This window comes from Amblyomma maculatum, chromosome 2 (genome assembly GCF_055883805.1).
Source record: "Amblyomma maculatum isolate TAMU_Amacu chromosome 2, ASM5588380v1, whole genome shotgun sequence".
NCBI classification, from domain to species: Eukaryota; Metazoa; Arthropoda; class Arachnida; order Ixodida; family Ixodidae; genus Amblyomma; species Amblyomma maculatum.
Window position 1 is genome coordinate 18,037,707 of NC_139345.1, and position 23,339 is coordinate 18,061,045.

At 46.7% G+C, this 23,339-nt stretch overlaps 2 protein-coding genes across 2 annotated transcripts; both read left to right on the forward strand.

The window, feature by feature from the left end:
* The first annotated feature begins 3,744 nt into the window (after window positions 1–3,744).
* Window positions 3,745–23,164, forward strand: LOC146198076 (apolipoprotein D-like). The gene is made up of 5 exons (XM_084591849.1): window positions 3,745–3,852; window positions 11,551–11,681; window positions 13,178–13,263; window positions 15,634–15,723; window positions 22,980–23,164. Exons 1-5 carry the CDS (start codon window positions 3,745–3,747, stop codon window positions 23,162–23,164), a joined length of 600 nt encoding a protein of 199 aa, XP_084447975.1.
* Window positions 16,273–22,048, forward strand: LOC146198077 (uncharacterized). The gene is made up of 3 exons (XM_084595657.1): window positions 16,273–17,012; window positions 17,958–18,138; window positions 22,041–22,048. The coding sequence occupies exons 1-3, from the start codon at window positions 16,299–16,301 to the stop codon at window positions 22,046–22,048; spliced, it is 903 nt and encodes a 300-aa protein (XP_084451783.1). The 5' UTR covers window positions 16,273–16,298.
* Window positions 23,165–23,339: the final 175 nt, after the last annotated feature.

Below are 23,339 nucleotides of genomic sequence, written 5' to 3' on the forward strand. Positions count from 1 at the left end.
TAGGGCCCTGCTTTAACCATATACTAACGTGGCCTAGGAGTATAGTGTGCACAACTCAGCATCCAAGAGCACTGGAAGGCTGATTCGTATTCCACCTTCCCACCTCACATGAGCAATTCGAGTCGACAGCTTATCATGTGGTCTCGCAAAGTCGCACAAACCAACGAAGAATCAGGGCTCTGCCATCCCAACTGCCACCTGCCTGCTTGCGCCATACTCGTCACTTTTCGCTATCAACGCCGACGCCATATTTTTTGGTGGGCGGGTGCCTTTAACGCTACCGAGTTAAAAACGCTGTCCAAATTTGCAGCGCTCACGAATTCGCCCACATGTGGTCGCGTCACACACTTACACACATCACACATATATCAGTGTCCTGCCATGTCACTTGACCGAGGCTTGCTCTTGAAGCAGAGATAAACGAACATTGCCGAAATTCGGTAGTGGGTGTGGCGAACCACAGCTCTACGACGGAAACTGGCTAGACTCCATCTATGAAGGAATTTAATTGCTATTCCCCACAGCTAATTAACTGTCCCGAATAGACATCTATGAATCTGGGACTGCGCGGAGGATCCGCCCCGCCGGGGTGGTGCAGTGGTAAGACGCCCGACTACACGCCGGAGTTCCCGGGCTCGATCCCGACCACGGCGGTTGCGTTTCGACGGAGGCAAAACGATGTGGTGTCCGTGTGCTGTGCGATGTCAGCGCACGTTAAAGGTCCCCAGATGGTCGAAATTACTCCGTGGCTCTCCACTATCTGCTCCATGTACTGCTCCTCATATATGCATGTCCAGGGAATCTGGGTATCTCGGCAGGCTTTGCAGCTAACGTGGTAACGAATACCATGTATATGTCCAGGAACAATCAGGATGTCTTCCTTCACTTCTTCGGTGACAAACGCGGTCAGAAGTCGCAATCTGGAAATTGTTCGTCGCAGTCCAAACTATAATATGGTTACCGAGATGTTGCCAAATGACCGAGGGATAGATGCTCTTTAGTCCCACCACGCAGTATTCATTTTCGTGTCATATCAGTTAGGGTAGAAAATAACATGTGGACAAAAACAAGATAGGATGTTTCCCAACTACACCTGCGTGCTGCTCAGCGCGAAGTCCCACAAAAGGAAACCATAATGCAGTTCCACAACGGAGCTTTGCATACAATTATGATTATGCACAAATTACGGTGGCAATAAAAATATCAACTCTTTTTTTATGCGGAAGCTTAAGAATAGCATGCAGGTGTTTCCCATGAGTTGTGACATTGTCAACTCCGTCGAAGCGACAGTTTCTCGGGTGAAGATCGTGGGCCCCTAATTGTAGGACAAGTGCGGGACTGATTGCGCTTGAATCTGCGCGAGATATAGCACAGAACTGCCAGGAGCAACTTGGGCAAGCCATCTGTCGGAAGCAGAAATATCAACCAAAACACACACCAAAGGGTGTATGCGGGAATGGGTCATAATATGACTAAGTACTGCTCTATCAAACTCATCTGGCTATGGCAAGAGTGTCCGCGAGGAACGTCCATGCTGTCGTAAGTGCACTTTGTGCAATATGTGCAATATGTGCACTTTGAGCGCAACGTCATGAGGTAAAGTTTTTTTTTCAAAGCTGCTCCTAAATGGTAGAAATGAAATGATAAAATAACTTTTTACTTAAAAATTGCTATTTAATGAAATTACATGACGTAAACATCAACATTAGTCTCAGTATGGGCAGTGGAAAATTTGTACGATACAAAAACAAGGGTCCCGCCGTGGTGGCGAAGCGGTTAGGGCACTCAGTTACTGTGCCCAAGGATGCAGGAGTCTCACAGCCTGAGTGGCGTTGGGACGTTAAATTCTATAAAGAAAAAAAAATGTTAGACGCTCACACAGTAATGAAAAACAGCGAATTGAAATACACTAGCTTGGCGCTCAAGCTGGCTCGAACTCGGATTCCCACTTGAAAACCTGCTGAGCCTTCGTGTTGAGGAAAATCTGAAGTATCTAAATTGGGAAACGAAAGCAGATAGATTTAATGGCACATTTATATATACTTAATTGCACGAAGAAAAAAAAAAGGATTTTAATGGCAAGAGTTAAGCGCTCATTGCAATGAGCGTTTAGATACGCCTTTTGACCATGTCCCAAAGTGCCAATTGCTCACACAACATCGTCCTTAAAACCCCTGAGGTCCAGACCCTCTCACATTAACCTATTCACTCAAACTCAGAACACAGCCCTCCAGATCGGTAGCCAGTCACAAAAATGACAGCACAGGTGGTATGATGCACGGGCAGTCACAGTATTCCTTCAGTAAGCGGAGTCACTCGCTGTCTGGTGCCCAACCGTGGGAACCGCAAGGAAGCCCCGAGCTCCGCTTCCATAGTGCAGTCACGGTGGATTCCCCTTTTCGTAAGCATATGGGGCACACGCGGCGCCGCAGGCGTCGGCTCAAGAAAGCGGCGTCCTTCGTGGGCTGCTCGCTGTTGAACACAACTCGTAATGAATGCTTGAAATTGCTTTTATCACTCGGCACCTTTTTTCTCTCGATCGGCTGCCTTCTGCTAATTCCGACGATTTGCCAGTGTTTATAACAGACTAACCCTCCGTAATGATTCCTCGTCACGATTGTGAGCGTTGAAAAAAAATAGCCTGGATTTAACTCCGCTGATCAAGATGTGTGCAGGCACCCCTTAGTAGCTCTTTTTTTTTTTTTTTTTTTGCGATTTAGGAATAAGAGACTGACTGTTTTCCAAGTGTTAAACTCCTTTATTTCACGGCGTATAATTGGAGCCACATGTGTCGTCGGTTAGAATCTCTGTCGCAAATCAGCCTCTACTTAACTGGCCAAATGGGAATCGAAATGGTATGGCACGTGTCGTACCGCCCTTAATTCTACACCAAGAACGGCTGCGTCACAAATTCGATAAGAAATCAGGTGAAATTTTGGTGTATCACCTAATCCTGCTCACTCCACTCAAGAAGCCAGTAAGGACTTAAACCGGCACAGGCCTTTCCTTCGTTCGGTATATACCGCGCTTTTGTCCGATCCTGACGACAGCCTGTCAGGTATCCGGTCGCTACAGTACACAGTTGCGAAATACGTGCCTCAAAGGGCCGTATGCCTATGGTGCCTTCTGTTATTACTTTTCTCTTCTACACACTTTAATTTGCAAAACAGCTGCATGCACTGCTTGTATACCTCGGGCGTTAGCAATTCCCCGTGTTTCTAGAAACAAGATAGGAGTCGAGAACGGGTCCCTTAATACTCTGTTCAAGAGCAACACACTGCGAGCACAAGCACGGATTCAGTCATTGGTGCGTGGCGATGAACACCAGTGACCCGGGGTCAGACTCATGTTGCGAGTGGGAGCAGTTGACTGGATACGGTCTGGTTTTCACGCACTAGGAGACTTGCCCACCGACCCGCGGTACGCTTCACTGCCAGAACGCTTCATTACCCCGAGCTATTTGTCACAGACAGACTGCAACAGCAGCACCCGTCTATTGGTGGGATAGAGGCTTCGGAGGGCAATTAACCATCGCTTAATTGCTGTGCCCCCCGTGTTGTCCCCATTAGACCACCCGCTGGTATCGAATTCACTTGTGTCGGGAATCGTTGGCCAAGGCGATCGTTTCACCGTCTATATACTTGGGACTGCGTGGTTCCTGGAAGCACTTGCCGTTGGGATTTTGCAACCTGTAATACTGCTTTCGTATTTGTAAGCGCTGCCATTCAGGATATGCATACGTGGATGACCAGTGTCGTAGCAGTAACTGTTTGTATTCAGAGCAGACTTCTTGCGGTAGGCGATAAGCACTGCTCCGACATTCCAGCGATGAAGCGTTTTCAAGCGTCGAAGGTATGTACGTCGGCTCATTAATGCACGGTGCCAGCAGTCTTGCTTGCACAGGAGCTGGTGCTTTATACTCTGCCAAGGTCAGAATTAAAATCTGGGCGTATTTAGACCATGTGGGTAATTTCAGCATACATTTACCAGGGTTAGTGATAAGTTGGGCGGCTATATCTAGTGTTGTTCGCTTAAGATTGTTAGCAATTTTTCGTTTTTTGAAGAAAAAATAGTTGTTACGTTAGAAGATCGAGCGCTTTGTTCGCAACAGCAATGTCAGCGCAGAATGCAGCTCATCCATACTAATTATCAGGCTAGTTAACTGACACTGAATAGTTAACATTTACTTATTTTTAGCCTCTTTATTTACAGAGACGATGAGAGCCAACCATAAGTACTTTCATACCTGTTTTTATAATGTCAAAAATACTTCTCTATTCGCCGGTACCACGAAATGAACTTCGGGACCACGCACGGGCGAAGGCAGAAATGAGAGGCCAGAAACAGAGGGTCAAGCCTGTGAGCGCGGATCACTTAACAGTGCTACTATCACGTACTCTTTTCGCAACGGCTTATACTTTGCGCTAAAGCGGATAATAGAATGCTTTTTTATTCGACGTTCTAAAAACTGATACGGAGATTACTTACGGTTGAAAGCAAGCATCTCAATAAATGAGGAGCTTACAGCAGTAGTTGTGAGCTGAGCATTCTTTGTTATTGAAGCTGGCATTAAAATATTATTCACGGAGAGGGAGAGTAGAAACAGTGAGACCACACTTGGAGGTCAATGTTTGCCTCCCGTGCTAAGTACCAGAGGGATTTAAGCGTGGGTCGGGTCAAAGTGTTATTGTTAGGTGCAGTACAAGTACTGATATATTTTTGGGGTGCTTTCTTGCGTTGCCATAATAACCAAGGCCGCCTCATAATACAAGCTGAACCATTGGGGAGGGGCCTAAGTTGCACTTGCTCCCCGTTACTCTGGCCATATGTTTCTTCAGTACATTCTAGGACGTCGTCAACGCTGCTTTGACGGTAGTGTGTCGACGCATTTAGAACCTTGTTGGGCATGCCTGGCGTTCCTTATGTGACCACCATTTGGGAAACGCATTTCCGGTGAGTGCGATTCATACCCGCGTGAGCCATATGTACGAAGGCTTGGCCACCGCGGGGACGCCCAGAAGGGATTATCGATAGCCTGCACTGCGAAGTCACGCAGTCTTTCTTGTCTGGCAGCGCTGACATGTGGGCCCGATTGGACTCATTCGTTGCGGGCAGGGCCGAGACGGAGCGGTCATCGCTTAAGACATCGCTCGGGAACGAGTGCGCGGCCGCGTTTCAGACGGCACCCGCCTGCCCCGAGACCCAATCCACTACACCGCCAAACCTTGTTTTCGAGAGAGGACATGCTTTTTGATGCCCGAAATGGTGCCGTTTGTTGCAGCATCCCAAGGTTTTTGAAGGCTTCACGGCTGCCGGTGCATACAATCACTCGGCTTCCGCGTCCGACCGCAAGATGCTTCCTTTCTCATTTTTGTTGAACGCGGCTAAGCCCGATGAAAGCTCGATTTAAGCGAAGCTGGGTAGGTGGTAGCCTTGGAGCGTAATCTTGCGGATAGCACGAAACGACAGCATATTGAGAGTCGCCGCTCGTGGTTTGCCGAGGGGGTCCTGTTTTCTGTACGGCTCTTTAATGTTCTCTCTGGGGTCTGATTCAAGTTAAAAATACATAACTATTAAGTATTAGTCAATATGTCTTCTAGCACACTGCATCACTTACGAATGCATCGTTTGAAATGCAATGTCCTTACTAAAAAAAAAGGCCCATTTTGAAAATTGTTGACAGGTGGAGCTCCTCCATGGCACGGGAGTGTTGTCGCATGTGGTGCACGTGGGGTAGAATGCATTGTCAAGCAAATATTAAAAAAACACCCAAATACGACATGATGCGTATTCGCGATACAGTTTCGCTTGCTGAACTTGTTGACAACCTTTGTGACAAAACCAACTCGAATGCAAACGGCAACAGAGACGAGAATTCTGCACCCCGTATCGAAATATGCCTTCCTTTTTTTTTTTTTTTTAACTTTCACGGGCAGTATCGGGTGTAAGATCATGCTCAGATTTCTAAAATTTGAACACTTAACCACTTTCAGCGGCAATGTAAAAGATGACTCAGCGCCGCGATGCCCTTAAGTTCTTAATTCTTTGGTAGCGCTGTTTTCTCATGCCCTATACGAACGGAAGACGAATCAGGTGTGACCCACCTTAGCGCACAATTTCTGGCTATAATTGCCATGTTTAGCAAAGCGAGTTGTACAATCGCTGCGGCCCTACGCATTCAGAACCTATCTCGGGCCTAGTCTGCTACCCATCCGCAATTTTGACAGGCGAAATCCAGCAAAACAAGTAGGCTTCCCAGTTCTTATCGGTCAAGGTCAAATCAGTGCAAAACCTTGCTCTTTTCATACTGTTTCCTGTTTGAGAGCTCTGGGTGCGCGTTTCCTGTCAGCTCAAAATATCGCGCATTTGGGCGTCTTGCGCTGCCCAGGGGGCGCCACGAAAACGGTGCTAAAATGCGCCCTCTATAGGCGTCTGTTGGGTAGTACAAATACGCGGCATCTGCATCCGAATACATGCAATCGGTGTGAATCCACCGCTCTAATTGATGTTGTATACAAATTACAAAGAAGTTAAGGCGCTGAAAATGTTTTCAGGGTTGTCACGACGTGAAAAAGGCAATAAATAAACCAGTGCAGGTATTATAGGACGTGCAGAAATGGGAGACGAAATCTCGGCGCGCTGCTTGTCGATATAGCCAGGTGAGTGTCGCGCGAATTCGTGGAGCTTTACGAAACCTTTACATGCAACTATGCTTAAGCATCCACACGAAACCGCAACGGGTTTAGGCAGCGTAAATAACCGTTCTGAGGCACAATCTTTCCGATGGGCACCTTGCACTGGCCGTGCATGGGCCGCTGCGGATTGCGTTCACTGCATGCTTGTCCCTGAACTTTTAAGTTGATCCTGCGCTGGTTATTGCTTTTTGTGTCCCGTTTAGCTGATAAGTCACGCTCGTAATGTTTGAAAATACAGAGTCCACGTACTGGGAAACCATACAAAAAGCTGAAGCTGGGACTGCTGAAAAGTTCGAATTAGGCCGCGGCAGGAATTTCGGTGTTCGTCGTTATGTACCTAAACCACCTAAAGACAACAGCACGAAAATAGCCACACTCTTCCGTAAGGCGCATGTAGCCGCTCATAATGGAATGTTACTGACTGTTGGAGACTTTAACGCACCCCATGCAGATGGGGCTACTCAGTTAACAGTAGAAAGTGAACTAAATTATGGGAGACAGCCCAGGCGCTAGGGCATACCTTACTCGTCGACCCTGATAAACCTACGCGCATTAGTAACAGTGTAACCAGGGATACGTGCCCTGACCTTACCTTTGCCAGAAATATCCCCGATGCGAGATGGGAAAACCTAAATACAAACATAGGAAGCGACCGCTATGTACTATGTACCACTTTCCGAGCCACGCATTGCAAAATGCGTCGCCAGGAAGTAAAGCACACGAACTGGGACGCCTTTAGATATGTCCGCTCGCAAAGGCCAGCGGAAAGTATAGTAGATTTAAGACAATGGACGGAGCGTCTGTTGCAAGACGCCGCAAACACTTCAAAAACTGTTACCCTGGAGGACAGCAGTCCCAGCCCGGACGCTAAGCTAGTGCACATGATTGAAGCACAAGGAAGTATCCATGCTCGATGGCGTAAAAATAAGCAGAACCGAGGTTTAAAAATTCGGCTAACCCGGCTTGAAAAGGAAATCGAGGCTTACTCGTGGGAACTTAGCCGAGAACAGTGGCATCAGACTTGCGACCGCCTTAATGGGCAACTGGGCAACAAGAACACGTGGTTTTTACTTAGACATTTACTGGATCCTACGAGAACTAAGGCAGATTCCCACAAGAACCTACATAGGATCTCGCAATCTTTCCAAGGCACCGACGAAGAGCTCATGACCACTTTAAAAGATAAATACATTAACACCTCCCAGGATATACCCACGCCAGATGGGTACTCAGGATTGGATAATCCTCGCATGGATAGCGTCTTTACCGTAGCAGAGATTAGGGCTGCTCTTAACCAAATTAACACCACCTCGGCACCGGGGGAAGATTGCATCACCAATAAGATGTTGCGCAATTTAGAAGACCAGTCTGTAGAGGCTCTTACGGACCTCTTCAACAGGTACTGGACCGAGGGCAGCGTCCCTGAGGAATGGAAGCACGCTAAAATTGTTTTTATACCTAAACCGGGCAGAAGACTCGAGATGGGGAACCTCCGCCCAATCTCGCTAACGTCATGTCTCGGGAAGGTAATGGAACACGTTGTCTTAAACAGGCTCCTTATGCACACCGATGCGGAAGGCACGTTTCCGCCGTCCATGATCGGGTTTCGAGCTGGTCTTTCGACTCAGGACATTATGCGGCAAATTCAACAAGACATTCTAGATACAAATCGCATAAGAGCCACGCGAACCATCCTGGGACTCGATGTGAGTAAGGCCTTCGACAATGTGTCACACGCTTCCATCCTCAATCACCTCTCACAGTTAAACGTAGGCAAACGGACATACGACTACATCACTGCCTTTCTGAATGCGCGTACGGCTACGCTCCATTTCGTTGACAAAGTTAGCGACAAAATTACACTAGGGACGAGAGGAACACCGCAAGGCGCCGTACTTTGACCTTTTCTCTTCAACATCGTTATGAGCGGCCTCTCGCGTTTGTTAGATGATATCCCATACATACATCACTCCATATACGCCGACGACATCACCATATGGACCAATTCTGGCTCCGATGGAGATATTACAGAGTCATTACAACGAGCTATCGACACGGTACAGTCTTATGTGCAGGAAAACGGCCTTACCTGTTCACCGGCTAAATCAGAACTATTAGTTATAAGGAACAAACAAGCTTCACAGGTAAAACCAGATTCTCGAGAACCTATCCAGTTACACATTGACAACCATCCGATACCCCCGGTAGCCACGATCAGAGTTCTCGGAATGTTGATTCAGAATAATACTCAGAACACAGAAGCTATGCGCCGGCTACGCGTCACGACGCACCAGATAGGTGGGCTGGTGAGACGCATTGCCACACGTCGCAGGGGTATGAGAGAAGCCGACCTGTGCAGGATCATCCAAGCCTTTATGATAAGCAGAATCATGTACGCTTGCCCGTACTATCATCTGCGTCGTAGGGACGAACATGCACTTAATAGCATAATTAGAACAGCATACAAAGCGGCCCTTAGCTTACCAGTATACGCTAACTCAGATCGACTACTGCAGTTAGGAATTTTTAACACGCTATCTGAACTAATTGAAGCCCATAAGACAGCACAAGTGACCCGCTTGTCACGCAGCCTTGCGGGACGCGTAATTCTCGACAAGCTCCACATACACCCCACTGAGGAGGTGTGCGCAACATCCCATTTATCGGCTGACATAACTAGTAGAGTAGTTGTTAAACCAATAGCCAAAAACATGCTACCAGGTAGACATGATGCCCGCAGGAAGACAAGGGCACAGACCCTTGAGAAACAGTACGAGGACGATCCACAAGCAGTGTACGTGGATGCAGCTCAACACATCAAAAACGGAGCATACGTGGCATGTATGGCCACTCCAAAGTCAACCTTCATTAACGCCATAACATTTCATGCTAGCTCCATATGCGAGGCAGAGGAAGTAGCTATCGCACTGGCCATCGCGGATCCCCGCACCAAAACTATTCTAAGCGACTCAAAAAGCGCCGTTCAAAATTTCGCCAAAAATTCTGTAAACGCACTCGCGGCGCGAATTCTGCGCAACCGATCTCTCAATCACAACATCAATCTCGTATGGGTTCCGGCTCACGCGGGTAACTCCGGAAACGAAGGGGTCGACCGTCTAGCCCGAGGCTTAACCAACCGGGAGACGGGAGATCTATCGGGAACGGACGCGCCTGTCGAGGCACCGCGCACATACGCGGAGGTAACAAACTTTTATCGCGAGCTTAGATGCACGTACCCCGCCCCTCACCCCGACCTCGACCGGGCGCAAGCCACGACACTCAGACGCCTACAAACAAAGGCCATTCTTAGCCCCTACCGACTATCGTTAATTACGAACGGAGAATTCAACCCTGCATGCCGGCACTGCGGTGACGGGACGCAGGCCATTCAAGACCATATACTATGGGAATGCGCCAGCAATCCCCCTCCAAAGACACTCTTGCCAGCTCCCTCAGAGGAGGAATGGGACAAGCTGTTGGCCAGCCCAAGAAAAACTACGCAACTGGCCCTCGTCACGCGAGCTCGAGAGGTCGCTCCCGACTGGAGGCCACCCTAGACTCGCCTCAGCCCAAAATAATTCCTTTCATTTCGTGGCAATAAAAGTTGTTACCACCACCATATATCAGTGAAGGCACACTGACGCCGTTCCATTGCTTAATTGTCAATCGCCTTTAACTTATATACTTGCAACTCTCGAGCCAAAGCTTCTGCCTGTACGTTAGCGCAGTGGGGCAACATCGTGCATTAGAAGCGCACTCTCAGCTCAGGAACACGCGGTGCATAATGGTCGAAATGCTATTGTCGGCTGCTTAGTAATTATAAATCTGCGCCAAATGCCGTCTATTGCTATTTCCTCTTAAAAGTGAATGGCTGTTTTCATTCAGACAGAAAACGTTTTAAGTGAGCTCTAGTTTGCCGTCAATCTTTCGTTGCTTGACGTACGTGCAGTTTTTATATATGAGCGGCTGCTGAAAATAGTAGCATAACGGACGGTTTCTCTCGCGGCCACAAATAAATACGCGCACATAGCTGGCTGTACTCTATATATTTCCGCTTTTATCCGGCGGAGCGGCCTGCGTAGGGCGAAAGGCGTTTGTCTTGGAGCATACATGCACCTGATCGCCCCTACCAATTACAGCGTTATTAGCCCCGTTTCGTGCGGCTATGAAAGAGAGCAGTAGAGTCGAACAATGAAATTGTTAAGTTTCCGTGGCACCCTACGAGGCATGCGGCAATATAGCGGCGGTGACAATGTTTCGAGATGGAGGGGTACACTTTAAGGTCGATGCCGCATGCTTAGATCATTTCGCCGGAAGGCAGCCGCAGGGCTTTCTTTTTTTAATGTTAGGCTACTGCCGGTTCACAATGATGTCCATGATACATGAAGAGTCTTTTCACGCTCACGAAGGGGCATAAAGGAGCGCGAGTCGACGTAGAAAGCTTGCGCGGTAAGCACTGCATCCTAAGCAGAGCCGCCGTTGTATTACCCAATCAGGTTTTCCTTGGCCGCCAAGAGGCGGCGCCACTCTATTCAAAACTTCAGCACAAGACTCATTACGTTAAATGATCCTCTCAGCTACTTCTGGCAGCTCAACAGCTGTGAGCACATCTTTATCGGCTACCTGCCACGCACCAGGAGATGTAGGCTTGAACGTAATTTCAACGCAATAACGCAATCTAAGCGCCTTTTCGTTGCAATGATTCTTATTAACGGATTATTACGCGAGCAAGGGCCGCGCTTATGATTTGGGTCTATCCGTCTCCTTAGCTATGCTTATCGAGGAAGAAAGTATATAGCGGCGCTCTAGGCTAAAGTGTGGGAAAATATTTTGGGTGAACGTAAACTTCTTCCAGTTCAGAGGACGGTGGTACGACTTGGCCAAGACTGCCGACCCATACGCAGACACGTTGCATTGTGTGATGACACAGTACAAACCTTTGGGCTCTGCTGGTCTACGCATCGTCAAGACAGCACTCGATGCCAGGTGCGTCAATAGAAGTTATTTAAAATACATTGACTGTGGAGTGAAAATGACGACATTATATGGGCAGTGTTCTCAGTTGAGCAGAGACGCAAGTATATGACTTCTCGCCGAGAAGGTATTTCAGATCGAACCTGAAAATTACTGATGCACCTAGTTTCGCTTTGTGTCAGCAGCTTCATCTGATCAAAGTATTTCTTCATTTGCAAACAGCAACGCCAAACCACGCAGTCCCCATGTCCTACTGAAAGCGTCACAAGGCATCTCAAAATAACGGCTTGAGGGGCTAGTTGGTGCTGGATCATATTCAGATATGTGGTGCAAAAAAAAAAGTGCGCGTGTGTTGTGTATCTTCTCCTGTGTTTGTGTTTTTGCGCCACATATCTCAATATGATCCGTCACAAGGCAGCATGCATAGATCTCACCGTGTAAAGCATTCCTCTTCTGGACTATTTTGGGTAACTAGCCAGCACAATCAAATCGAGTTTTTTAAAGCACATCATAATTGTCGGGCAAAAGTGGGTCATTGTAAGACAATCTAGCTTATGCACATGTTGATAGCAGTGACCTAAGCAATCAGTTGCTTTTAAAGTTTACTTTCCCCTGCGCTTGTATCGAATAGTTAAAACTGCCGTAGAAAAGCTATAATGGGATCTGTTTTTGAAGATAATTGTGAGGAATCTGTGGACTATTTATTGGTATCTTTATGACCATATTAAATTGTCTAACCTTCCTATCCGTCGCAAAAGTTCCCTAGTGAAGTTTTTCCTGCGCTCACAATGAGTAACCAAGACTGAAAATAAACACAAAAAAACTTTATGCCGAGGAAAGGTTTGCAGATATACTGATTCTTATGTTGCAGCATACAGTATGCGAAAAGGCTACGTACAAAAAAACTCTTCAGCCAGAGTTTGTCTGAAATTTCTTTTCATGCACAATCCCCCAGTGGATCTAGGTTCTTTTGCTGGCTTCCTGTTATGTGACTATGACTATTTTTGTCTTTTGCTTTTGCCATTGTCGCCCCCACCATGTGTCCATATATGCAGGATAAATCTGGTTTGTCCGTTTGCCCATCGGTATGAGAGCGAAAACATTCTAAAATAATTAAAGAACTAATAAAAAAGTTGTAATAAACTTTATATTTAGGTCCGCTCTGAAGCCCATCCTGCACTCTGGATGCAGCCCGAAACAATGTGAATCTCATGATGTGAGCGTTCAAAAAATTGGACTTATAAAAAGTCATCTGTGGCGAACGCATTTCTCACGGGATATAAAATGCTTGCTGAAAGAGAGCAGCAGGCAAAAGAAAAAAAAAAAATCTTGTTACACATTTTATTTTCTACCGACTCAAAGTAATATAGTATGTATCTGCCGAGCGGTCATCCTTCAGATCACCAGAGCTGGGCTGGCACCTCGGCATACCCAATTTTACCTAATAACTGCTCCCATCGTCATTGCATTTACGTGTAAACAACGTCTTCTTTGTTACAAAATTGCAGCAATAACCCGGTGTCCTTGGAAGCTGACGCGATATTCATCGATCCATCGAAGTGCGACGGGGCCACTGTCATTACCGAAGACGATCGTGAGTGACACAAAACGGACAGGTCACGATGGGCTTGGAGGGCGGTTTGCACAGAATGTGATTTCGGTTCATTATTTCCGCTTCAGAAATGGCGTATGCTGAGTACAAATTCACATATCTCTTAGATGCAAGTTCTGCTCAGTGTTGCATGGAATTGGGCCTTTTGTAAACTTTCTCCCTGATGCAGACCATTAGAGATACTAGGAACAATTTCTGCGGTAACACTTTAGAAATTCTGCATCGGGTCATTTTTGATTATGCAATCCAAAGAGTCAGAAATGGGGAGTAGAGGGCCCGCATGTCTTGCCAACTGTACGAAGGCCAGGCCTATAGGCAAGTACCCAAGGTTGGGACCAGCTTGTCCCCACCTTCACTATTACCACTGTCCCCGTTGCCCATGACTGCTCGTGGGTATGTCACGACATGAATAGATAACTTTGCCATATACAAGCTAGCAGTGACTAGCTCTAGGACGTGATGGCCGAAACTGAAAAATTTTGCTCGACCACTTGCCCTTATTTAAATAATAATAATAATAATAATAATAATAATAATAATAATAATAATAATAATAATAATAATAATAATAATAATAATAATAATAATAATAATAATAATAATAATAATAATAATAATAATAATAAGATATATATTGCCAACTAAGGCGTGAGCGGAAGCGATAAGGTGCGACGCAGCAGCAAGATTACCAATGTAATGCAGCTGAGAAAACGACATATGAGCCAATTACAGCCAGTAAAATTTAACCATTGACAGGAAACGTTTTTACAGGTTATGAATCTGCTACGCAAGAACAGTGAATAGAATTATACGCTCATAAACCCGAATGCAAGTTTGTTCGAAATAATTCCTTAATGCTCACCTCAATAAACAAGTACCGCGGTAAAGCAGAGTCAAGATGAGAAGGTGAACTTTGAACCAAGCTTTAGTCGCCACCAGCGTCCAACTGTTTAACTCGCCCCAACATATTAAGTGCAAAGCGCGATAATTATGGCAAAAATACGTGCCAATTTAATTACGTACACGTTACTTTAAAGTTTTGCCCAAATTTAGATTTAGATTTCAGTTAGGCATACAACAGGTCGGGTTCTATCTGATTCTATCTTCTATTAATCGCGTTAACCGCAGGAATTGCTTTTATGATTTCAGCGCTTGAAGACAAAAAAGAAAAAAAAAAGAGAGTCGTACCCGCTGAGAGGTACCCCTTTAATGGTTTAAAACGTGTATAGTCAAGGAACTGGAGGTAGGTCTAGAGGCAAGCCTGGGTCGAAATTGCGTTAAAAAATCATTGCACCAGAGGATTCATCTAGCGCCGATCGCTTCAGCCAACTGTCAATCTATTTTGTCTCAGCCGGTCTTTTAAATAATACGCAGTGTCCCAACCAAGCAAAACAGATCCTTGTAGTAGTTGAGAGTCGCATGACCCATTTTGCAGCTTTCTTTTTATTCTATAAAGTTAATTAGCAAGACAAAAGAAAAAATAATTAGTAACATTTAAACTACAGGCTCAATAATAAGATGCCAATGTAAAATTTGCAAATCGTCTTGAAAAATCAGCTGCCTGAACTGTTTCCACCGAGATACATGGGTTTCAGTGTTCAGAAAGGCCGGGTACTGGCCGAAACGTGGATAATAAAAATGTCTGCCAGGAGCTTTCTCGCTTCAATGTTTCCTCTGAGCCAACACAGGGTATAACCTCCGTTTTCTGACTTGCCGTAAATATTTTTAATAGCTGCAGCTTCTTATGGAAGGTAGCATCACTTCGAGTGCCATACCGTGTCACTTTTTCAAAACTGACAGCTTAGCCGAAAACACTCGGAAGGCCAGCGCGTCAATAATAGAAAAGCTATAGAGCTTATTCACGCATCGTCATTGCAGCTTTACTGGCAACCGTGGCACGCACAACGCAACATCGGAGAGGAGGAAAGAAAGAGAGAGCGGGGGGCCTACGGCGAATCACGACACGGCGTCAGTGAAATCCGAGCTCTGGTTGGACGGCGTTGAAAACGGCGTCTCAGGTGTCCGACAAATGAACAGCGCGCAGCACGGAGGACGCCGGTAGACCGGCGCCGACGCATCGGGAAGATTTTTTTTTTGTGTGTGTGTGTGCTTTTAGTGCCGAACCGCCCAACGTTATGGCGTTCCACAATACAGTGTTGCCACAACTGCCGCCTGCTAAACCTGATAGTGAATAGGGTCTATACAAGCGTTACCCTTTGTCGCTATGACCATCGCGTTTTGGGAGCATCTGCGTTACGATGACATTTGCACTGACTATCGGGAACAACCGAGGGCTGCGCCACTGTTCAATTCATTCCGCTAAGCGCACCTGCACTTTCTTCCCGTTCTTAGGTGAAGGCGTCTACTACACTGTGGTGAGCACAAACTACAAAGAATATGCTGTCGTAGTCGCCTGCACACTGGACCACGCTCCACTGACCAGTAAGTCATTGGCCAAACCATGCCCATTGCTGTACGAATGCCTCTCAGATGCATATACAGTAGACCCTGCTCTACGACAGCTGCGACTATCCCATAAACTTCCCAATCTGTACACCTGACACCGGACCATTCCTATAAGTATACATCCGCCTTTCCTTGTAATACATCCATTACCCTAAGGGAGCATAGTTTATATACACTCCGCATCGTATGCACTGCCCACACCCATTTCTTGTACTTGTTATATCGGCGCAACGCTTATCAAGCTTGCTGCTGTCTTGCTACTGTGTGCCGCTTGGTTACTGTGTGCCGCTATCTGATGTACGCAGTCATGGTTCGCGTGTGCGACCGTAGCGCTAGCCAATAGCATGCCTCGGTTGCATCCAGGCTTCCTTTATAAACCGAAGCCACTGAATCCTTGTTGCTGGTATGTTCGTGTTGCTGTCCGAATAAAGTCTTGCCTTCTCGGCGTCTCGGAACAACATGGCGACGAGGATGGGATCGTTCAGGAAGAGGCAGTGACCAAGCCTCCTGACGAAAAGACGACGACGCCACGGCAAGCGGGAACATCAGTGATGAACACCACTCTGGGATCGTTGGGCGAGTTTTGCCCGGACTCTGCCAATTTCGACATCTACGTGGAAAGGTTTGACCTGTACGCAACAGCCAACGGAATAGACACAAGTAAGAAGCTGCAAGTCTTCTTAACTGTCCTTGGTGAAAAAGCTTATGTGACTCTGCGTAGCCTTCTGCTGCCGAAGAAGCCCACGGAAGTCAAGTACGAAGAAGCTACAGATGTTCTCCGACAGCACTATGCACCAAAGCGGTCAGTGGTTACCGAACGGTATCACTTCTACCAGCGAAAGCAAGAGTCGCACGAAAGCCTGGCACAGTTCATTGTCGAGCTGAAGAGACTGGCTGCCACGTGCTCGTTTGGAAGTTTTTTGGAAGAAGCGCTCCGGGATCGACTGATTTCTGGAATGCGAGCGGATTCTATCCGATGCCGTCTTCTTGCCCTGTCTGATGATGAAGTCACCTGGGAGCGAGTTTGCAAAATTGCTACCGCCTTGGAGACTGCTCAGAAAGACACCAGAGAAATGCTACCGGAGGGGTCAACCACCAGTCCGGCGGACATCTGCTGGCATCGGGATTCCACCCCGCAAGGCCAGCGACACGCGACAAAGGAGGCCCCTAGCAACGAGCAGCGTGCCCCGCAAAACGGCCCAAGGAAGCAACGTGGGAAAGGCACTGTGCGCGTCTGTCATAGATGCGGCGGACTGCATACGCCTGTGAGTTGTCCTTTCCTCAAAAGTATGTGTTTCAAATGCTCGAAGCCGGGTCATGTAGCAAAAATGTGCAAAACAAAGGTGGTGCACAAAGTTGAGGAGCCCTTGGCGGAAACTGACTTGCTTACAGTGTGTACGACGAACGAAGTTCACGGCTCACCGCCTATTGTGCTTAAAGTAAAAGTAAATGGCAAGAAGATACCGATGGAATTAGACACGGGAGCCGCTGTGACAATAATGTCTGAAAGAGACTTTGATGAAAATTTTCCAAATTGTCCATATTCGAAAGACGACATACGTCTAGGCGTATATAACGGTACTTCACTCAAAGTGAAAGGCGTAGCAAACGTCAAGGTGTCTTATGAAAACCGAAGCTACGATCTGCCTCTGATAATAGCAAAGCAAGAAAATGGAGCTCGCATGCCGACGCTTTTAGGTCGCGATTGGATAACGGCACTAAAAGTTGACTTGCACAGTGCTGTTCAGCAGTTGCAACGTGACGTTGATAACGTGCAGGATGGCAGGCAGATGGTAGCAGCGGAAGCCGAGAACAGGTTAAAACGGCTGTACAGTGATGTGTTTGAGCCAGGTTATGGTTCTATTCAGGGATTCACTGGTAGCATCAAAATGAAAAACGATGCGCAGCCAGTTTTTTGTAAGGCGAGACCAGTGCCATATGCATTGCGCGAACAGGTGGAGAATGAATTGCTTGAACTTGAGAAGGCTGGTGTGGTGTACAGAGTGAGGCACAGTGCGTGGGCTACACCGCTAGTGATCGTCCCAAAGAAAGCAGAAAAGCAGATTAGGATATGTGGGGATTACAGAGTGACTGTAAATCGAGGTATTGAACTCGACCACTATCCACTGCCTCTGCCAGAGAACATATTCGCGTCATTGGTTGGAGGGACCGTGTTCACTTTACTGGATTTGTCTAAAGCTTACCTGCAGCTTGAGCTGAATGAGCAGGCACAAGAATTGCTGACGGTGAACACGCCCATGGGACTGTTCAGGTTCCGGCGACTGCCATACGGAGTGGCAAGCGCCCCTGCAATGTTTCAGGCCGTGATGGACCAGGTGTTACGAAACATACCTGGAACTGCCTGTTACCTGGACGATGTGTTAATAGCAGGTAAAGACCTGACGGAGTGCTATCACCGTTCCGAGCAAGTGCTACAAACGCTCAGTAAACACGGCATCCGGGTAAACCCAGGGAAATGCAAATTTTTCCAAGAAAATGTTTGTTACTTGGGACATGAGCTAGACAAGCATGGCGTACACCCAACACCAGAAAAAGTAAAGGCGATTCGAGAAGCGCCTCAACCAACTAACGTGACTCAACTAAAGGCATTTTTGGGTCTAGTAAACTACTACGCCAAATTTTTGCCTGACCTAGCAAACTTGCTAGAACCTCTTCATCAACTGTTGCGCAAAGGCAGCACATGGAAGTGGTCGAGCCAGTGTGACGCATGTTTCAGACGGTGTAAAAATTTGATCAGTGAAGACATGGTTTTGGAACTGTATGATGTAAAGAAAGAAATACAGCTGACATGTGATGCTTCTGCTTACAGCTTAGGCGCGGTGCTGTCGCACGTGATTGAGGGCGTAGAGCGACCGATTGCGTTCGCATCTCGATCAATGACTCCTACCGAGCGTAATTACGCGCAGGTGGAAAAAGAAGCTCTTGCTGTTGTTTTTGCAGTAAAGAAATTTCATAAATATCTGTATGGGCGTAAGTTCAACGTGATCACAGATCACCAGTCGCTCACCGCTATTTTTGAGGCAAAGCACCACACAAATGCAGTCGCTGCAGCTTGCGTGCATCGCTGGGGAATTTTCCTTGCAAACTACAACTTTCGCATTTTGCACAGAGCAAACAAAGATAGCCAATGCAGATGGCTTATCACGCCTTCCACTACCTGAAGCCGGTGACGAGGCAGAAGAAATATTTTATTTTTCGCCCGTTAGTAAACTCCCCTTAACTGCGAAAAATATCGAGCGGGAAACTGTGAAAGATCCAGTTCTTAGTACTGTTCGTGAAATGGTATGGCACGGATGGCCGCGTGCTGTGGACACACTTTATCAGCCTTTCTTCGTTAGGCGGTTTGAGCTTTCAGTCGATTGCGGCTGTTTGGTGTGGAACAACAGAGTCGTTGTACCACAGTCGCTTCAAAGTGAAGTTATGTGCTTGTTACATGAACAACACATCGGTATCACAAAGATGAAAGCACTTGCGAGGTCAATGGTTTGGTGGCCTCAGATAGACAACTGCCTCGAACGAGCAGTGAAGCAGTGTGAAATTTGTCAAAGCACCAAATCCGTGGGGCCACTAGCGCCGCTTTCATCGTGGAAGTGGTGCACAAGCAGCTGGGAGAGGGTACATCTAGACTTTGCTGAAAAGGAAAAAAAGATGTTTCTTCTAGCTGTAGATTCCTATTCCAAATGGTTGGAAATAAAAATCATGACGTCAACGACGGCGCAAAGCACGATCGAAACGGTGCGCTCGTTGTTCGCAAGTCATGGCCTGCCGATAGAGGTAGTCACAGATAACGGGCCGCAGTTTCGTGCAAAAGAATTCGAGAAGTTTCTTTTGACAAACGGGGTCAAGCACACGCTTACTCCGCCATATCATCCTCAGTCGAACGGCTCGGCAGAACGTGCTGTCAAAACAGTAAAACAGTCGCTGTTGAAGCAATTGCTGGAAGACCAGAAGAACAAAAGTTCCAGATCACTGTAGCACAGGATAGATAACTTTCTGTTCGCTTACAGAACAACGCCGCACACATTCACCGGCCAATCGCCAGATGAACTGTTCTTGAGGAGGAAGTTGCGCACAAGGTTATCTTTGTTGAAACCGAATCTGCAAGATGCAATAAATGCCAGATCTGAGAGGAATGTTCGCAGTGCAAACAAGCGAAGGAGTTCACCTCGATCATTTGTTGTTGGTGATAGTGTGTTTGTGCGTTCAGTGCGTGGGGAACAGGTGAAGTGGCGTCCAGGCAGGGTCGTGGATGTGAAATCGGCAATGACATACCTTGTGGTTGTAGACGGACAGACGCGATTTGTGCATGCTGATCATTTGCGACGTTCTTTTGTGAAGCCAGCTGTTGTAAACGAAAGTGATACAGATTTGCCCCTTGCAAGTGACTTGCTCGAAAGTGAACGGTCTCCTACAGCTGCCTCGAGCCAGCCAGTGTTGGATCAGAGTGATTGTGTTCCACTCGCATTGTGTTCCCCCCCCCCCCCCCCCCCCCGCTTTTAAATACTTCCGGTGTTTCACTCGCGCGAATTTTAAATTGCTTACGCCCAGTCTGGGCCCAGACGAAGACAAGTACGCTTGTCGAAGCGTTGGCTCGACCTGCGAACTGAGGCGTACCCCATTTACCCTTGTTCAGTGCTCCTTCATAACTTCTAATGGTAGGAATTCGTTCACCGTTGTGAAGAGCGTTCCCAGTGAATGGTGGTGTTTTCAGCAAACTAACCCGCAATAATCAGGTCGCTGATGTTGCTGTTCCCACGGTGTATACCGCCGACATGTTGGCCAAGTATTTCGATTAAACGCGACCCCATCGCCTCCGCATAGCCAAGCAACGACGTCCTGTAATGGGTTATGTATTTTCGTTACGACTTTGATCATTATACAGCAAGGTACGATGGACTAACGCGCGCATGGGAGAAGTAAAGAGCCTTCCTTCCTTCACACCCCCTCAGCTCTGCTGCATCGCTTCTATAGTGCAAAACTCTGCTCCCTCCGAGTGGCACATGAACGAGCTGCCGCCAGTTGGTGATCAGCCGAACGCGGCGCTATTGCCGAGGGCAATAGTATGTTATCATTCTTGCTCATTAATTACAGCGTACAAAAATATTTCAGCAAATATCTTCTGTTTAGTAAGATGCGCTAATAATTTCGTGTTTGTTAAATTATTTGCCGGAACATTCTTGCAGGCTAGTTGGTGCATGAATTTACCGGAGGCTTAGCGCAGGAAGACAGGGAAAACAGATACACTGAAAACAGGACACAGTGCTACTAACAATTGTCAGTAACATGTAGGGAGTGCTCGCCGGCTAAATTATTGTTGCAGTAAAAAGAAAACGACATTTTTACTTGAGCGAGGAATGTACAGAGAATACAGTGCAGGTTTCTAATTGTAGTCAAGTGTTCGATGAGAATTATTTGCGGTCCAGATTAGGTGCTAGGAAGAAATAATTCAAATTTCAGTCGCTTACGCGCTCAAGAGACCAAAATATCACTTTTCAGGTTTCTGACTCACATACAAAGTCTCATTTTAATATCTTGACTCAATCAGCCTGATCAGGGACTCAGGAGCGTCGCTTATTTCTCAGTTCCATACTCGCAGAACACACGCAGCCATTCATATTCGCGAGAGGATTCTACAATTACTTATTATTTCGTATAATGAACATAAAAACCTGGTCGAGCCATATTAAAGAAATTTTATTTTATTGCCCCTCCCCCATTCCACACACAGACACACACAAGCACTTTTTCTATTAACTGGAATGTCGCCGCATCCCGCCACCCCAGGGATTGTTTTGTGCGAAGCCACAGTATGTGAAAATAAACAAATAAATAATTGCAAATACAGGACTTGATGGAGCATTAAAAAGCGCCGAAACCAAGACGGAACCGGAATAGAGATACTATAACCAGAAACATACCTAGGACTAAAAGGACCAGCACTTGTAGTACGTACACGTGTGATTGAAATTTTCTGCCGTATACCCTACATGAATGCAATATTTGTCGCATCGTGGTATTCAAACAAACGGTCATGCTCTGTTGGATTGGTCTAGCACAGTGTTGGTGGTGTTGTTAAGGGGATGGCAGTTAACGTGTCGGCAAATTGAGTCTGTACAGCATAGTCTGCACAAAATACAACTCCGAACATTTCGCCAGATGGCCAGTGTATTTTGAATTTCAAAATTAGCCTTTCTGCCTCCCGCCTCTAATTCGTGGACCTCCATGGGCGACATTGTCCAGCAAGTGACGCATTCCATCTACACTGGCTGCAGAGAAGTGACTGACGCTCATGAGAAAAACACTGACACAATAAAAGTGAAATATTATGAGACACCAACGATGGCCAATCGCGGGCACATAGGTGATGCAGCACAAAATATTTTGAGCATCCATGATGGCGTGCAGGCTGAGTTTCCGAACGATGTGAAAGTGGTTCGTGAGCCCCAGGTGTCACAAGAGAGGCGCAGAGACCGTCAAAGCGGAGAGTTATACCACAAGGTACAATGCAAAAAGTATAGTCGTCTTTAGAACTTGCACTTGTGGTACGAGCGACAGAGTTTGTTCGGCTGAGAAACCGCTTCCTAGTTACCAGCGACTCCGATCTGAGAGAACTGCTGCAAACGCAATGTAAATCATTTATTATTGAGTTATCTGAATTCGATTAACGATTCAGCGGAGTTTTTCATGCCTACCCTGCTGCCTCAAGCGTTGCATGTTTGAATTGTAGTGTTAGTTGCTTCTAAACTTCGTAATATCATGTACGCAGTCCGCACGCGGTGTGCGCAAGACTCAATTGTGCCCGAAAGGAAAAGTTCTTTGCCGCGCTGCTTAGCACCTACATCCTTTTCAACACCCCGTACACGTAATCGCACTTAGCGGGCGATGATGATGATGATGATGATGATGATGATGATGATAATAATAATAATAATAATAATAATAATAATAATAATAATAATAATAATAATAATAATAATAATAATAATAATAATAATAATAATAATAATAATAATAATAAATATAGCACTTAAATATGAATATACATTGGAATGCATACCGTTATTCACGGTACATTACTGGGTGCCATTGGTGGTCTTAATTCAGGGAGAATTTTCATGCCACGCCTAGCTGTGAATCCCAGTGGCGTGTAACCGAACACTCTAACGCTAAGAAACCTATTGAAACTAACCAATATGTCTGGTCTGTTTCAGAGTGGGCCTGGATCCAATCGCGAAGGCCATGGCTGCGCAGAGACACCTTGCGGGTGCTGCACCAACTACTGGACGCCTACGATTTCCCGTCCGATGAAATCTCGCGGCAAAACTTTTCCTCTTGTCACAGCATGCGCAAGAATCCGCTGAACATTTCGCACCCGGCGAATGTGCTCCTCTTCTGAATGTCACACGTCGCACATCCTGTTTCTCGGTACATCAGACAAAGGTCCAGCCGTTCTGAAGGTGCGAGGCCTATGGTCACTCTCACCCTTCAAATCTAGGAGACGCTGGACTACACTTGGAATTTAGGCGAAACGGGAGCCACTTCAAGTGACTCGCACCCACGAAAGAGCCGAA

What these genes read in the sequence shown, in the direction of transcription:
- LOC146198076 (XM_084591849.1), top strand. Translation starts at nt 3,745, where the DNA reads ATGACCAGTGTCGTAGCAGTAACTGTTTGTATTCAGAGCAGACTTCTT. An exon ending in AGCGTTTTCAAGCGTCGAAG is followed by an intron (nt 3,853 to 11,550) that starts GTATGTACGTCG and finishes AACTTCTTCCAG; the next exon opens with TTCAGAGGACGGTGGTACGA. An exon ending in TGTCATTACCGAAGACGATC is followed by an intron (nt 13,264 to 15,633) that starts GTGAGTGACACA and finishes TCCCGTTCTTAG; the next exon opens with GTGAAGGCGTCTACTACACT.
- LOC146198077 (XM_084595657.1), top strand. Translation starts at nt 16,299, where the DNA reads ATGAACACCACTCTGGGATCGTTGGGCGAGTTTTGCCCGGACTCTGCC. An exon ending in GCGGCGGACTGCATACGCCT is followed by an intron (nt 17,013 to 17,957) that starts GTGAGTTGTCCT and finishes GCTTACCTGCAG; the next exon opens with CTTGAGCTGAATGAGCAGGC.